The 16,447-nt window shown below is 48.1% G+C and overlaps 1 protein-coding gene across 2 annotated transcripts; it reads left to right on the top strand.

The window, feature by feature from the left end:
* The first annotated feature begins 1,242 nt into the window (after positions 1-1,242).
* GLOD5 (glyoxalase domain containing 5) lies at positions 1,243-14,388 on the top strand. 2 transcript variants are annotated; one of them, XM_084638732.1, is made up of 4 exons: positions 1,243-1,405; positions 5,952-6,116; positions 7,344-7,499; positions 9,410-14,388. In XM_084638732.1, exons 2-4 carry the CDS (start codon positions 5,973-5,975, stop codon positions 9,557-9,559), a joined length of 450 nt encoding a protein of 149 aa, XP_084494858.1. In that variant the 5' UTR covers positions 1,243-1,405; positions 5,952-5,972; the 3' UTR covers positions 9,560-14,388. The 2 variants fall into 2 exon arrangements, with proteins under 2 accessions (XP_084494858.1, XP_084494859.1); XM_084638733.1 differs by lacking the exon at positions 1,243-1,405 and adding an exon at positions 1,868-1,955.
* The last annotated feature ends 2,059 nt before the right edge of the window (positions 14,389-16,447 follow it).

Below are 16,447 nucleotides of genomic sequence, written 5' to 3'. Positions count from 1 at the left end.
CTCTCTCCTAGTCATAACAGTATCGTCTAAGAGGTAAAAAGAAAAGGAGGACTTGTGGCACCTTAGAGACTAACCAATTTATTTGAGCATAAGCTTTCGTGAGCTACAGCTCACTTCATCAGATGCATCATTAATGAGCAAGCCCTAAATCTTCTGCAGGGATGTAGCAGCTCATAATGTTGTTCTCTGTTGGTTTTACAAAACATCTTTCACATGTAGCAGGTGCTGAAGAACCAAACTATCAAAGAAGATGACAAGTGCAGGACGTGAGACCAGAAGTAACTGGGTGGAAGTGCAGGGTTTTAAGTCTGACCTTTAAAAGGCTAACAGAGTCAGTGGCATGAAGGTCAAATGGGAGCGCATTCTGCCAGCTTCGGGTGAGCGAAGAGAAGCCCAGAGAACTGATGAGCTGAGAAGTTGAGAATAGCACCTCAGGCATGGCACACAAGTTTGTCGCTCCAGTTTTAGGCAGGGGTAGTTCCACTGACATCATTGGCATGGAGCTGGAGTTACGCCATGATGAACCATGAGCTCAGAGGGCAGGGAGAGCAGCATGGATCAAATCACACAGATAAGGCAGAGCCAGAGAGTGGAGAATCTTGAACAAAGTGGAGAAAAGTCTAGAGGTTCTACTCAGGTTAATCGGTAGCCAGTGTGGCTGCTTGGAGAGGGATCCTGCAGTCCAGGGGACATGGATGCCACACCCAGAAACTCTAAACTCAGTAGTACTCACTCAGGCTTTGTTGAAGCCCTTTTAGCACTGCCACTGGGAACGTGTGGAACTCTACAGTGGACAGGACATCAGCAAGTACCACCATGAACCTGCTTGACTGTGCATAATTGCAGGGATTGGGCAATTACTTCCCACCTCATTGATGCTCTAGTGTCCCTGGGGGGCACTGTGTGTGCACACAGCCTGATGGGGCAATATGGCCTTTGCCTGTCTCAGAGGCACAGAGCACCCCCTGGAGGCAGGGAAGGAGTAGGATGCACCTGGTGATTCCCAGGCAGGCATATCCTGCCCAGCTGGGGTAAGCCCAAGAACTATAGCTGTGTGCCCCAGTTTCTGTTTTCCGGGAGCGCCCTGTAGCCTGTGTTATTTCACAGGGAGCCTGCATTCTTTATTTTAGAAGCAAGTGTGTGTTACTCATAAAGCTGGGGAAATGGCTGAGATCTTTGACCCCAACCTGGTCAGCTGCTTTATGCGAACAGAAACCAAGGTCTTCACGGAGGGGAGGGAGCAGCTTTCAGGAGTCGGGCTTTTATTTCTACTCGCTCTGTCTCTTTTCCTTGGGAACTCTGCTCCCAGCACAGCTCAGCTCTGGGGACCAAGAAGTGGTTAGCTGGAGGGGACAGTGTTCTTTCAGGCTGTTTTGCTGAGCTTGCCTGTCTTCACTGCGTACAGGTACTCTGCCTTTTTTTCCCTACCAACATTTCACTCATGTTCATTTGCTGAGAGCAGACACTTAAATATTAACTCTAGAGGCGCAGACAGTGACTCTGCAAATGGTTCTGAGGCTAGGGCTGGGGGGAAGATTGCAGAGACAAGCTGTGTCTTCAGACAGCAAACATCCTGAGTGCTTGCTCTACTGAAAATCAGCTCTTGCAAACACCAGAAAGCAAAGCCAATGTATCAGGATTCTGAGTGCTACATACGCAGGTCCACAGGCATTCATGGGACTTTGCAGAGACTGCATTCAATCTAAAGGGTGTTTGATTCAGCATTTTCAAATGCCAGCTCAAGGAAGTGCCGGTGAATTTTTAACGGCAGTGTCACACAGCTTTTCACTGTAATTGGTGCAAACAGCAGGAGAGCCACAGATCTGGATAATTCTGAAGCCTTGCGTATATTATTTGGGAAATTCTTTCTGCCTTTGTAACTCTGGTGACCTCGGGATATCGCCTCCAAATCCCAGACTGTGACTTTGACATGAACAAAGAGGAGACTTGCCCAGGTTTGCCTTCTGGGAATCTGGGCCAGGTTTTACAGTCAGCTCACGCCAGGCTGGGCAGGACTTGGAAACCTTATCTATGCTATACAGGGCTGCTACTCTGAAACCTGTCTATACTATCATTTTTCTTAAACTCAACTCACTGCTGGAGCTGCACCAGTGGGAGGGCTAGCATAGGTGGGCTACCGGGACTTTTACTATGGTGCAGGATAACCTTGAGACATGCCAGTGTACTTATAAAACGGGAGTTCAGTGAGTGTGTATAAAGAGTCACATACTGCATAAACGATCAATATAGTTCATATGGCAATTACATCATCCCCTATTGTGTCTCAATGCCTTGATTTATTTATTTCATGGCTGGCCCCAGATAAAAAGTTATGGGATTATTGGTGGTGTTTTTGTCACTGTGTAATGGAAAGGGCTGGGAGGGTTTACTTTCCCCCATTGTTGTTTTTTTTAACCTTAGAAAAATCAGAAGTGTCGTGTCTACTGCATGTTGGTTTTGCTGGGGGACTAGTTGAGGGCCTCAGAGAAGAGGATTATGACTTGTGTCAGAACTTAATTCAAGTGTTGGACCTTTAACAAAGAGCACTTTTTTCCTGACTGTTAATTGAGTGTTTGAGTTAAACAGATATAAACACAAAGAGTTTAGCATTTTGAATTAAATCTATTTCCCCTTTTGATTAAAGAGGTTTTGCTTATATTTTATGGATGCTGGCATACTCTTCCTGGTTCTTCAGTGTTACATAGAGTCTTCCACACTAGACAAGACCTGAATATCTCCTGTAAAATCAATCAGAAAATGAAATGAAAACCTCTCAAATCCCCAAAAGTGCTATTTTCCTTCTGCAGGTTGACTCAGAAGCATTCCCAGTCACCGGAGAAACAAACATTTTGCTTTACTGAGTCAAGTAACTTAAATCTGCTGTTAATCTGTTTTTCTCTAAGCGTAATAGGGAGCCCTGTGCTGTAGGGCAGTGGTTCACAACCTTTTTGAGCTCAGAAGCCATTTGTAAATGGCCTGTCTCTGGTGTGCTAATGCGCCTTTGTCTCTGAGAAAATAGTTAGTGGGCGTTACCAAGAACTACAACATATTTCAGTAACAATCATATAGCGAAATCTCATAATTTTACATGCAGTGAGTTTACACATATTTCAATGGGATGGTAATATTCAGCAGATTATGAGTTTGCAAATGATACCTCAGAAGGCATACTTTGTACAAAATATATCATAACCTTACAAAAGTGGTGAACATGGTGTACAGGGGGTCATATGCGGGACAGGGTATCACCGGGGGTTCCCAGTAGGAAGAGCAGAGTTTCAGTCCACTTGGAAAGGCTGAGGTGGCAGAAGGACAGAAGAAGACTAATAGAGAGTCCAGGCATGGCTGAAGGCAATGAGAGGTGTTACCAGATTTGCCCGTGACTTTGGGGTACACTTATTTATTAGGGTTACTCTTTGGGAGGGGAGGTGCCGTAATTCTATCAATGTACTGCTTGTGTCACTTGTGTGTTCATATAGAGCTCTACTTCTCCCTTCTGCAAGTCCCCTCCCAATGGAGCTATCCTGCAGGACCTAGGTTCCCCAGGGCCGGGTTCCTCCAGCCCCAGAATCAGATGAACACACACACACATGAACAGAGCCCGTCTGAGCAGACTGGGTGAATCAGCACTTCCAAGCTGACCCCTTATATGCCCCTGGACTCAGCAGCCTGGGTCAAGTGGCACTTCCAAGATGCCACCCTCATATGTCCCAGGTTCCGCACGTCCCTATCCCCACTTTCACGTTACAATTGTTCCGGAAGTAACTCACTGGATGAGCAAACCCCACAGGAGTTTTGGGCACTACAGGGATCTTTAGCTTAGGTAAGAGGAGTGTTGCTGCAGAGTAAATGGGGAAGCCAAAAACACAAGAGAGAGAGGGAGAGAGAGGGAAAGCAACCAGCTGAACCATAAAAGTTATCTATTGCCAGGTAATAACCATCCAAAGAGAGCCAAACAAACAAAACAGTTACAATATTAAATCTAGCTTAAATTTTATTACAAAAGTCAGGTTTAGAACACTATAACTGATCACACAAGCCTGGGTTAGAAAGCTATACCTAGAGTAGAAAAAAAGCAGAGAGAGAGAGAGTTGGGTTCTCACCACTCCGTGAAGCTTGAACTGGTCGGGGTCCCCAGGTGGTGGTGGTATCTGAGAGTCCAGAGTGCTGGAGACAGGCAGAGCCCCCAGCACAATCAGTCAGGAGAAGATGAAGTCCCAACGGAACTGATGCAGAGTTTGGATCTAGGCATCAGAACCCTTACTTGTGTGTGAGTAGGGGTTTTTGTAGGGAAACAATAATGGTTCAAGGGAGAACACTATGTTTGTTTATGGGTAAACTGATGGCTCAAGGGAGTATACCAAAGTTGTTTTGCTCAGGCTAGACCAGTGGTTTTCAAAGTTCGGGCTGCGACCCAGTACTGGGTCATGGAATGCAAGGCACTGGGTCACCTTGCTCTGCACCCAGGGACCCTGGCAGCTGGCCAGTAAAAACCAGTAGTAAAACTAGTAGTCCCTACCCAGAAGCAGCCAGCAGCAGGTCCAGCTCATAGGCAGGGGGACCACGGGGCTCTGTGCACTGCCCCCGCCCAGAGCACCAGCTTCACACTCTTCCTGCACCCCAACCCCCTCATCCCCGGTCCCACCCCAGAGCCCACACCCCCAGCCCAGAGCCCTGACCCCCTCCCACACCCCAGCCCCCTGCTCCAGCCCTGAACCCCCTTCCACACCTAACCCCTCATCCTCAGCTCCGTTGGGTCACAGGCATCAACAATTTTCTTCAACTGGGTCGCCAGAAAAAAAGTTTGAAAACCACTGAGCTAGACAATAGGAACTGATCATTCCTGGCTATGGGCGGTGTTCTTTCAAGGGAGCTCACAATGCAATTAGGCAGCTTCAGTATTTTGGACACCAATAAAGGATTTATTACTAGAATGGGTCTGGTAACTACTGAGCTGGGTGTGTGCAGACGTGGGTTCATTAACATCTGGAGCAGAGATCCCCCATCATGCAGTGCTTCCCTGCTTTTCTGGTCCCAGAGGTCCGTGTGGTTCTTGCCTTGGAATCTCTGTTCTCCATTCTGTATGCTAATGGAGATGCCTCCCTGACCCATCTTCAATGCAAATGAGGCTAAGGGAGCTTTCTTCATCCTGTCACCCTTGTCCCAGGGGTTTAGGTGTGTCTCCCACTGCCTTTTCATTGCTTTTTGTAAGTCTTTCTTCTGATCGGTTTCGGTTCAAGCAGAGGCTGGGGGTGGGGGGCGGGTCCTTTGTGAGTCAGACAGGCTGGGTACTGTGCCCTGGTTCCCCAAGAACACAGAGCTGACAGGTAACAGGGGTGGTATGTGGGGCAAGGGAAGAGACGTCTTGAACTTTCATGACTGCTTGCACTGGGTTGAGAAATGGACTATATGGTTTGGATTTGTGTTATGTACTGCATTGCTCAAAGCTTTTATAACAAACTAACCCAAAGGAGGGTATTACAGTGTCAAGAGAGCCTGAAGTGAAGTTATTGGGTTAGCTGAGAGGGGAAACTGAGGCAGACACAGTTGTAGTGCCACGGCTTGCCTCAGGCACGTGCTCCAGGCAGGATTGCCTCATTACTGTATCATATGTTGATAGGGTAAGTGTCAGCCATCCCATCTGCCCATGTTCCTAGCCCTCACTCACTGGCTGATTCTTCTAGGGACTGACTCTAAGTCCATTGACATCAATGGAAAGTCTCTCATTAATTTCAGTAGGCTTTGGATCGGGCATCACAAGACAGGTGGGTCTTGAGGAAGCATCTGAAGGAGGAGAACATATTTTTCATGTGCCAGACACAGGCCGAAAGAAAACCAACTTTGGCTTCTGCTTCCATTTAATTAGCCCCATGTCCCCAGCCAGCCCAACTAGGAAATGATCTGGTAGCTTGTCCCTGCATCTCACTAAACTTATTTCTACTCCGTTTTAGTCTCTGGTTCCTGGCTCTCAGATGATGTCCTGGCAGGAGAAGCGTGAGGGCCCCTTTCCATGTCTTATCCAGCGACTGGATCATCTGGTGCTGACTGTGAAGAACATTGAGGACACCGTAGGCTTTTATTCCAAAGTCCTGGGTATGGAAGTGGTCACTTTCAAGGTAATCTGAGGAGCAGGACGGAGCTGGGATATGAAAAGTCCTGTGTTCTAGTCCTGCTTCTGCCACTAACTTATTGCGTCACTGTGAGCAAGGCATCTCTATTTTCCCCATCTGTAGAGTGAGGATTGTAGGAACTGTCAGCCCATGGCCCATCTGACTGAGTGTCCTGTCTCTGACATAAGTCAGCAGCAGCTTAGTCAGAGGCAGGTACAGAAGACCCTACAGGAGGAAATAATGGAAGAACCTGCCCCTAGAGCAGAGGTTCCCAAACTTTTCTTATTGCATCTACCAGCTGTCCGCATACCCCTGCCCTTCTGCTCACTGACACTTGAAGTGTTCTTCTTTAACACTACCTGTCTTTAGCCATCTCTCTATATTTCACTGTTACATACAGATATAGTTATAGTGTGATGTACACAGCTGAAAAAAAAAAAAAAACCCTGACTAACTTCTGAGCTCAGTTAGACCGGACAGTTGCTGGGCAACTGAACCCACGCGGTACGTGATTGGAGGTGAGGGCTCTGTACATCAGTGACGCTGTGTATCTGTTCTCATTGGTACATCTTGAAGTAAATTAACTACCGTATTGTACATAACAAATTCCCACAGAGTTTTAAAACTTTGTCTGAGTAGCCTATTAGGACAATGCAATAAATAAAATAATGAATAAATAAAATCCACCATTACACAATTTCTCCTGTGTATTCCCCCCAGTTCTAGAGCAGCTTGCAGAGCTTTGAAGTTAGACATTTCAGCAAAGTTTCAAATTTGGACCAAAAAACTGAAATCCATTTTTGTTTGTTTGTTTAAATTCACTTTTTTTAAAAACCAGCTTGACCTCACAGAGCCACTGGGAGGGCTGGTTAGTTCCTGGGCGACATTTCCAAAGACATGTGTAGCAGCAGTTAGGCACCAAACTGTCATTTGGGCCTTTGAAAGTCTCCCTCTCCTCCCATGTCTGTAAAGCTATAGCAGTGCTAAGATCTCACTCCTGTGTCCCTTGTTGTGCTATGGAACAGAAGTTCCACTTGCTTTCCACAAGGGGGTGATACTGAGTACAGAAATGGAACACTCCTCCTACCTGTCAAAGGAGACTTTTCCTGTTCTCTCAGAGCAGTATCCCTGGTGGCTCACTCCCCAGCCCAGGGTTTTTCTTGCAATCCTGGCATTCAGAGAGGGAGGTCTCTGTGTGGTAGTACATTAATCCTCTCCTTCCCTTGGTGACAGGGCAACCGGAAAGCACTACGTTTTGGGAACCAAAAGTTTAACCTCCACGAGGCTGGGAAGGAGTTTGAACCCAAGGCTCACAGACCAGTTCCTGGTTCCATAGACGTCTGCCTGATCACAGACGCCTCGCTAGACCAGCTAGTGGGACACCTGAAGGTTGGGCAAACTGTGTTTCACCCAAGTGGCCACATGTCTCATGGGATACTGCCATGGGCCTGATGTGAATGAATAAACCCAGAGGTGTGGTAGGGTAAGGGCTAGCGAACTTCCCTGTCATCTTGGAGACCTGGTGCCCAATTCAGCTTGTGCTTACAGCAGTGTAAATCAGGAGTAATTCCACTCAGATCAAAGGGGTTGTAAGGAAGAGGAGAACCAGACACCTGGAGTTCAGTGTGTGAGCATGAATCTCCTGGCTTTGTACTGCTCTATATCACAAAACCTCAAATTTGCAATCTCTGTATAACATTTGAAACATGTTACATTTGAAAATCTCTGTATAACAGGTTCAGCGCTGGGGTAGCAGGACGTTTGGGGGCAGGGCAGGGTCTATGGGGCAGGATTGAGGGGCATCATCAGAACTGTGCGTGGGAACCCCAGGCCTGGAATAGCAGATGGAGCTGCAGGTCAGCAGCAGAGACGTGCCTGGGGAACCCCGGACTGGAATAGCTGGGGGAGCTGTGAGACAGAATTGAAGGGCATCCGCAGAGCTGTGGTGAAGGGAGACTAAGGGCAGGACTAGAACAGTGGTGCGTATTTCAGGTCAGGGATGAGGTAAGGTGGCAGAGCCATAGAGAACCCCCAGGCCTGGGAAAGAAGAACCCAGTACCTGCCAAAATATCACTGGCCAGTGTTGTTTATTGCTTGCCTTCAGAACATCAAACCCATCACCTACTAGTCTATGTAATTGGCCCCTTCTTTCTGTCCATACACCATATGTCCAGCCCCATCCACCCACAATGCTTTGCAGTCCAACCTAGCTCAGTTGTGTGTCTCTTTATCTTCTCTGCTCGACAGCACAAGGAAGTCATAAGGAACAAGGAGTCACATCAGCAGTGCTGTGCTGTATGGATCACTGTCAGGGGCAACTGACGGCCTAGCCGGTTGCGCAGGTCTGCAGAGCATTTGCCACTGAACTCAAGGGGATTCTCTTCATTAGGGGTCCAAAGTCCATGGAAGTCACTCAGAGCAGAGAGCACATGAGCTTAAGCACATGAGTAAGATGAATTTAGATGTTCTCAAGGAAGTCACCATATGGAACTGGAGATTGGGAGATTTCAGATTTTCTTACTATCCAGCATGAGATCTGTCACCCAGCCACCCACCTGGGAAATCCAAGACCCTACTCTAATCCAGTATGGGATCTAATCTAAGCAGTATGGGAGGGGCAGTTATACCTGTGTCTTCTTGAAGGTCTATTTCATTACCTGTGTGGTGACAGGTTTCAGAGTGGTAGCTGTGTTAGTCTGTATCAGCAAAAACAATGAGGAGTGGGTTTTAGCCCACGAAAGTTTATGCCCAAATAAATGTGTTAGTCTCTAAGGTGTCACAAGTCCTCCTCGTTGTTTTTTCATTACCTGTGTGACTCTCTGCTTCCTACACCCACACCCCCTGCCCATGGACAGATAAACCCAGGGACTTGGCAGAATAAGGGGTTAATGCAATAATAGCCTTTAATAGGCAAAGCCTGGCTTAGCTCACCAGTGAACCTGAATCTATGGGTTGTGTCCTGTTCCCCTTTCTAGTGCTGAATGCTGAACAGTTTGTCTGCCAGGAGGTGCAGCCATCAAGTGCCACAGGCTGGGATCACAGGGCTGAAGAGCAGCTAGCGCCCTGCTTGGCAACACCTAGTGCTTTTCTAGGTCCTCTTCACCATCTGCCCCTCTCCTTGGGAAATGCACGGCAGCACTGTTAAATCAGAACAACCATGGCCAGAGAGGTGCTTGGACAATGGCTCCACCATCTGCCTGGGGGCAGGGGTGGGGGGGAAGGAGGGAGGACTGGGAGCAAGCCCCTTAGAAAACCATTGTTAATGCTGAAAACCAAACATACCTTCCCTCTCCTTCCAGGCCTGTGGTGTGACTATTGAAGAAGGCCCAGTGCCCAGAACCGGTGCCATTGGGCCAATCACATCCATCTACTTCCGAGACCCTGATGAAAACCTGATTGAGGTTTCCAACTACCGCACTGACTTGGCTGTCGACAGAGTGAAGCATTAGTCACGCTCCTTTTTCCATCACCCCCCAACCCCCTCAACACTAGAGGCAAGCAGAGGAGGCCGTGATTTTGCTTTGTTCATTTGCAATGTATTGTAGGATGGGGTTTGGGGTTTGCAAACTGAGAACACATCAGCTTGTGTCTATGTCCATTCTGCCAGGCTCCTGATATAGTGGGACATACCAGGCTTCATCCTCAAAGGAAACCTGCACAACACATGGGAGCTTAAATTCATAACTCTGCTAGACACTGAAAAATCAGGGACTGAACAGAGACACTGTATTTATGGCTTATTACAACAATCTGCTACCCATTAACCCCCCCCCCCCCCCACACACACACACACACACTCTTTGTCCTATGACTGCAGAGGTGTTAACGGGCCACTCTATCTTGAAAGGTCCCTTGCAATATGTGCTAACTACTTATGCTAAACAATCTGTTCCACTGTTCATTTTGCTGTGAAGCTGGGAGCACCTTTCTCAGCCCTGAAGAAGAGCTCTGGGTGGCTTGGCAGCCTGTCTCTCCCACCAACAGAAGTTTTCCTAGATGGTAAATTCTCTGGGACAGGGACCATCTTTTTGTTCTGTGTTTGTACAGCACCTAGTGCAGTGGGTCCTGATCCACGAATGGTGCTTTGAGGCACTAATGGAGTGCAACTAATAAAGCAATAATCATTAATAATAAGTAGGGCCCCACCAAATTCACGATCCATTTTGGTCAGTTTCACAGCCATAGGATTTTAAAAATCGCAAATTTCATGATTTCAGCTATTTCAATCTGAAATTTCACGGTGTTGTAATTGTAGGGGTCCTGACCCGAAAAGGAGTTGTGGGCAGGGGGGCTCACAAGGTTATTGTAGGGGGTGTTGCTGTACTTTTACCCTTTCTTCTGCGCTGCTGCTGGCGGCGGTGCTGCCTTGAGAGCTGGGCAGCTGGAGAGCGGCGGCTGCTGGCCGGGAGCCCAGCTCTGAAGGCAGTGTAGAAGTAAGGGTGGCAATACCATGACTCCCCCTCCCCCCCAAAAAATAACCTTGTGACTCCCCTGCAATTCCCTTTTGGGTCAGGACCCCAATCTGAGAAATGCTGGTCTCCCCTGTGAAATCTGTATAGTATAGGGTAAAAGCACAGAAAAGACCAGATTTCACGGTGGGAGATCAGATTTCACGGTCCATGACTTGGTTTTCATGGCCATGAATTTAGTAGGTCCCTAATAATAAGGGCAAGAGTATAGGAAAATCAAGTATGAATCAACCACTAGATGGCAGCATTGCTTAATGTGGACTCTGAAAGTGACAATAGCTGCTGAGCTAGCTGGAGACCAGAATCAGCCCATCAGAGGAAATTATATACGGCCAGATCCTCTGTTGCTGTAATTTGATGTAGCTCCAAAGCAGGATCTGGCCCATTAACTGGTCTGCATGGCTCAGGATACGGGCTGGATGGACCTGAGATATGGAGCTTTTCCTCTTGGTTACTCTTTCAACTCCATCCCATTACTGAATGCTGTTTGGTGTGTATATCAGATGCTTTGGTGGATCTCCGATCTGTTCCCTTCAGATGGGAGAGACTGCACGGAAAGTGTCCCTGAGACAGGAAACTATTGCTTCCTGCTGCTCAAATCCCCACAAGGTAAGAGAATCCCTCCCTGGAGGAGATTTACAGTGGCACATGGCAGTACAGAGATTGCATGCCAGATAGCCCTGGTTGGGAGACCAGGTTTCAAAGGGTAAGTAAGTGGCTGACTTGGTTGATATGTAGAGGCATGAAGGAGAAGGAGATAGGTGAAGCATGGAAAGGAGGGTGTTTGCTTCAAGCAGAGCAGTCTCTATTTAAAATAAAAAGGCCTGGCAGTGGTAGCAGGGAAAGGAAGACCTGAGGATTGGGAAGAGCACAGAGAACGAGAGCGGGTGTTGGGGGAGGAGAACATAAACAAGGCCTCAGGATTGGCTGGGCCTGGACTCTCTTGCTGCCTGGGAGTGAGACACTGATAGAAAGTGCTCAGATCTCCCTAGTAGGACAAGAGCAGGGGCCTCAAACAAGTGTATGCTTAGTGACAGCCACTGCCACATGCAAAATCTGAGCCCCCAAGGCAAGATTTCAGGTTCAGAGGGAATCATCAGCCTTGTCAGGCTGAAAGGAAATTGCTAAAATTCTCATTTTGGCCGACCAAAAACAATTATGCCCAACTTGGCCTGTTCATTAGTCTCTGCTCGCGACAGGCTTGGTGCTGGAATAGCAGCAGGTGCCTGAGGCCAGGACCGAGGTGCATGGCAGCTTTTGGGGGGGCAGCACTTCAATGGTCAGGGTGGAGGTGCACTGGCAGAGCTGTGTGGGTGGAGCCCAGGGCTGGAAGAGCAGAGGGCGCTGCCGAGTACAGCTGTGTGGGAAGCTTGCATGTCCCCTCGCCAACCTCTGCCTGACTCTAGCCAGCACTAATGGTCCTTTTGTATGAGCATTAGCTTCAGAGATAAGGTGAGCGAAGAAATACCGTTTATTGGACACTACTTCTGTTGGTGAAAGACACAAGCTTTCGAGCTCCACAGTACTCTTCTGCCTGTCTGGGAAAGGTAATCAGAGGGCATGCCTACATTACAAAGTTAAGTCGATGTAAGGCAGCTTACGTCGACCTAACTATGTAAGCAATGTGTACACATTACCATGTTCCTCCTGCCACTGTAACCAGGGGCAGTGAGTTGTATGGGCCCGTGGTGTCCGGGCTCCAACAAATTCAGGGCCCGGGGGGCCTGGCACCACCGATGTTCGGGGCCGGCCTGCCCCTGTGCGCCTCCCCGGAGCGTCCCTGCCTGCCATAGGCCGCGGGCAGCTGCCCCCTTCAGCTCTGCGCTGTGCTCCCTTGCCAGCTGCTGGGGGAGAGGCGCTGGGGGGCAGAGTGAGGCGGCTGCTGCGCCTGCAGAGGGAGGAGGGGAGGAGGTGCGTGGAAGCCACCTCCTCTCCCCCCCGGCAGGGGACTCAGAGGGGTTGAGGCTTATCCTGGCTGGACCTCCTGAGATGCAGCGGGGGGGGGCCCTTGGGTGAGTGTTGTGCCTGGGGTGGGGAGGGGCCTCCTCCTCCTCCCCCTCCCCCAGAGCTCACTCCTGCCAGTGGGGAGAGGGCTGGGAGGAGTCCTCCTCTCTGGTCCCAGCCCTGGGGCAGCCTGCCTGCTGCACCCCAAACTCCTCATCTCTGGCTCAGATCCATGCCTCGCACCCCCTCCCACCCCCCAACCCTCTGTCTCAGCCCAGAGCCCGCACCCCTCCTGCACCCAAACTCCCTCCCAGAGCCTTAGGTGGGGTGGGGGTGGGGGGATGGGACTTGGACCCGTTCTGGGCACCACCAAAAATTATACAAACCTGCCACCCCTGAGTGTAACTTGCCCGCTACGCCGGCCTAGTAAAGCCACTTCAGTGAGAGGCATAAGGCTTAGATGGACTTAGTTCAGGCGATGCAGTGTCTGTAAAGACACTGCGTTCCTTGAATTGCCCGTTGGCTGTCAGGGTGACTGACAGCAGGAGCTGTGAAACTGAGTGAGGGGCGGGCATTCCAGCTGTGAGCCCCAGCAGTGCCGACAGCTGGAACCTCACTGCCTAGCACTGATGACCCAGGCTGTGGGCTTCCCACAGAGCTCCCAGCGGGAGCCCAGCTGCTCAATACACAGAAGTGTCACAGCTAAATACAATGTTAAGCATAAGGAGTTGCAAGAGGCCATTCAAGATGGAGCAAGCAGTTAGCACCTCTGCAGTCATAGGACAAGGAGAGTTAGTGGATCACCAATTGTTGTAATGTGAGATATGTGTCTGTATTGAGTCCCTGCTTTTTGGTGTCCAGCAGAGTTAAGAATTTGACAGGTTTCAGAGTAGCAGCCGTGTTAGTCTGTATTCGCAAAAAGAAGAGGAGTACTTGTGGCATCTTAGAGACTAACCAATTTATTTGAGCATAAGCTTTTGTGAGCTCCAGCCCACTTCATCGGATAGCTTTCGTGAGCTACTGCTCACTTCGTCGGATGCTGTAGCTCACGAAAGCTTATGCTCAAATAAATTGGTTAGTCTCTAAGGTGCCACAAGTCCTCCTTTTCTTTTTAAGAATTTGACGGGTATTATTCCACACTGCAAACATTAACGTCACACATATTCAAGAAATCGATCTAACATTATACACGTGCTGGTGTCGCACTGTAAGCCACTACTCACCTTTCATGTGGGTGGCTAAGCGAATGCACATGGCTGCGTATTCCTTCTAAATCCAGCTTTTTACACAAGCTGGCCACGCCAGGCGTTGATGATGTAGCTTCTTATTTTATGGAGTTTTGCACATGGGAGCAGTTCTTGAGTTTGCCAGAAGAAGGCAATGTTGTCACCCACAAGGGCGCAAGTAAAAGCTACTTGGAGGTTGGAAAGACTTGTGAGATAGATGCAGTTAAAAATCATCTCTACATCCCAAACAAAAAACGTAAAATGCTCAGATTGTTTGGTTTTCTTTCCTGCTGCTATCTGTAAGAAAACCCTGAATGTATGAAGGTTGTGGAGAGACAACGTTTTAGTGAAATCGGAGTTTCAGCTAAACCAATGGCTGCTATTGATACAGATTCATAGATTTTAAGTTCAGAAGGAACCATTATGATAATCTGCTCCAACCTCCTGAATAGCACATGCCATAGAACCTCACCCAGTGATTTCTGCATCCAGCCCATAACTCCAGTTTGAGTTAGAGAAGACGTCCAATCTTGATTTAAAGACAGAAGTGATGGAAAACTCACTATATCTCTAGGTCAGATGGTCCAATAAATCACCAAAAAGAAAAGGAGTACTTGTGGCACCTTAGCGACTAACCAATTTATTTGAGCATGAGCTTTCGCTCACGAAAGCTCATGCTCAAATAAATTGGTTAGTCGCTAAGGTGCCACAAGTACTCCTTTTCTTTTTGCGAATACAGACTAACACGGCTGTTACTCTGAAACCAATAAATTACCCTCACTGTTGAAAATTTGCACCTTTTTTCTAGTCTGAATTTGTCTAGCTTCAGCTTCCAGCCATTGGATATTGTTATGCCTTTGTCTGCGAACTTAAAGAGCCAGCCAACAAATCTCTTCCCTGTGTAGGTATAATTTTATTATACACGCACTTCTCTATCTAACCCAGCACCCATCATTATATGTGAGATTCCTTTGCCGCTAGAGCCCCGGAGGGCAGCTGCCATCTGTGTGCGTAGGATAGACATCAAGATGAAGTTTTATATGTAAAACACTTTGAGATCGACTGATAAAAGCACTCTATAAGAGCTGGTTATTATTATTCCACAGTGCAGATTTGCTGGTGTTTATCAACTTTTGTTCAAGCATCTCACTGGCAGACTGAAACACAGTCTATGGACTGCAAACATTCATGAAAACCAATTCAAGAGCTACGTTGCAAGACAAGGAACTGGGTTTCATTTTCAATCATACTTGTGTATTTCTGGAATTTGCACCATTGATTTTTCTCTTGATTTGCACCAGTGTAACTAAGAGCACAATTTGTCCTAAGGCACCTAGGTTGCACTCACAGAGTGATAGGCTACATGCAAAATTGGGGCTTGTGGACAAACATAGCCCTGGTGCATGATGTTCCCATTTTGCACATGTCTAGTGTGTGCTTTGGCAGTGAAGGGTAGGCACTTAGACTGGAATTTTCAGAAGGGCTCAGCCCCCATAATTGGGGCCATATTTTCAGAAGACCTGAGTATCCAACTTGCACCCCTGGACACTTTGGAGACTCTGGGTCTAAGTGTCACAACGGAATCTGAACGTGTCTGAAAATCTGATCCTTAATCAGGTAGGTGCCCAAGTGGGAGCCAAGCTGAAAATCTGGCCCCACATTTTGAAAATGTGGTACAAAGGTGCTGGAGTTGGGTGATAGAATGAGGAAATGCCTGGTACAGGCATCTCTACCTTGTAGCTAGACACGTGGATCCCCCCATCTATGTTCTTGTGGCTCATTCTTAGACCTAGCAGGAAATCAGCTCTGAATACCTTCGCAGGTTGCTCTTTATTTACAAGGGCAATGGACTGGTGTTCTGACATCTTGCTTCGTTAGAGAGCTTGTCACTGCCATCAGCTGGTCAATAAATGTTGCTCACCTGTAAAACTTCACAGGGCAACTTAACCTTTCTGTGTATTCTGCACTGGATGGGAGTGACTCACATCAGTGGCAATTTGTTATGACTTCAGGGTATTAGGAAATTGCCTTATTTATTGCTCAGAATCTAAACTCCACATTTCATTGTGGGTCGCATGAACCTTTCACTCAACCCAAACTGAAACTATTTTCAGTTCACTAAAAAAATTATTTTCAGGTTGACGCAAAATGAGGGGTTCCCTTTTTGTCATGGTTTTCAGAACTGCCAGCAAGCCGAAGTGTTCATTATTCGCCCTGCTCCAGTCATGTGCTCTAGGCTCCCAGCTCGACTGAGATCTAACTGTGGAATTGGCGAGTGCCCCACCCCTGGGATCACGTAAAGCTGGTCTGGGTGTATCCTCACAGGGAGCAATCCCGCTCTGCTTCCCATCAGATGGACACAGAGCAACCTAATAGATTTTTCCCCATCTTTAGTTCTAAGAGATTAATATTTTCCTGGTGTGGCCCTGGGGTTTGCTCAGCCAGAAGAATGGGCAGCCCCAGAGCCCTGATTCCAGGTGTGCTGTTAGTCTAGCTGGTACCCGACCTCAGGAAACATGGGTGGCACTTTTCCAAGGAGCTAGGTGCAGTGTATTCACACACCTGATCTGCTCCAGCCCCAAGGTAGACAGTGTCCTCATGGCCTCAGGTCACTCATCCTCATCAAAGATGCCTGCACTTGCAGTCTCGCCTCAGGCATCCTGACTTCAAAGTTAAAACAAACTCCCCATGCCCAAGC

Source organism: Lepidochelys olivacea (assembly GCF_965140295.1).
Source record: "Lepidochelys olivacea isolate rLepOli2 genome assembly, chromosome: 9".
NCBI classification, from domain to species: domain Eukaryota; kingdom Metazoa; phylum Chordata; order Testudines; family Cheloniidae; genus Lepidochelys; species Lepidochelys olivacea.
This window is presented reverse-complemented; position numbering and strand designations above follow the sequence as displayed.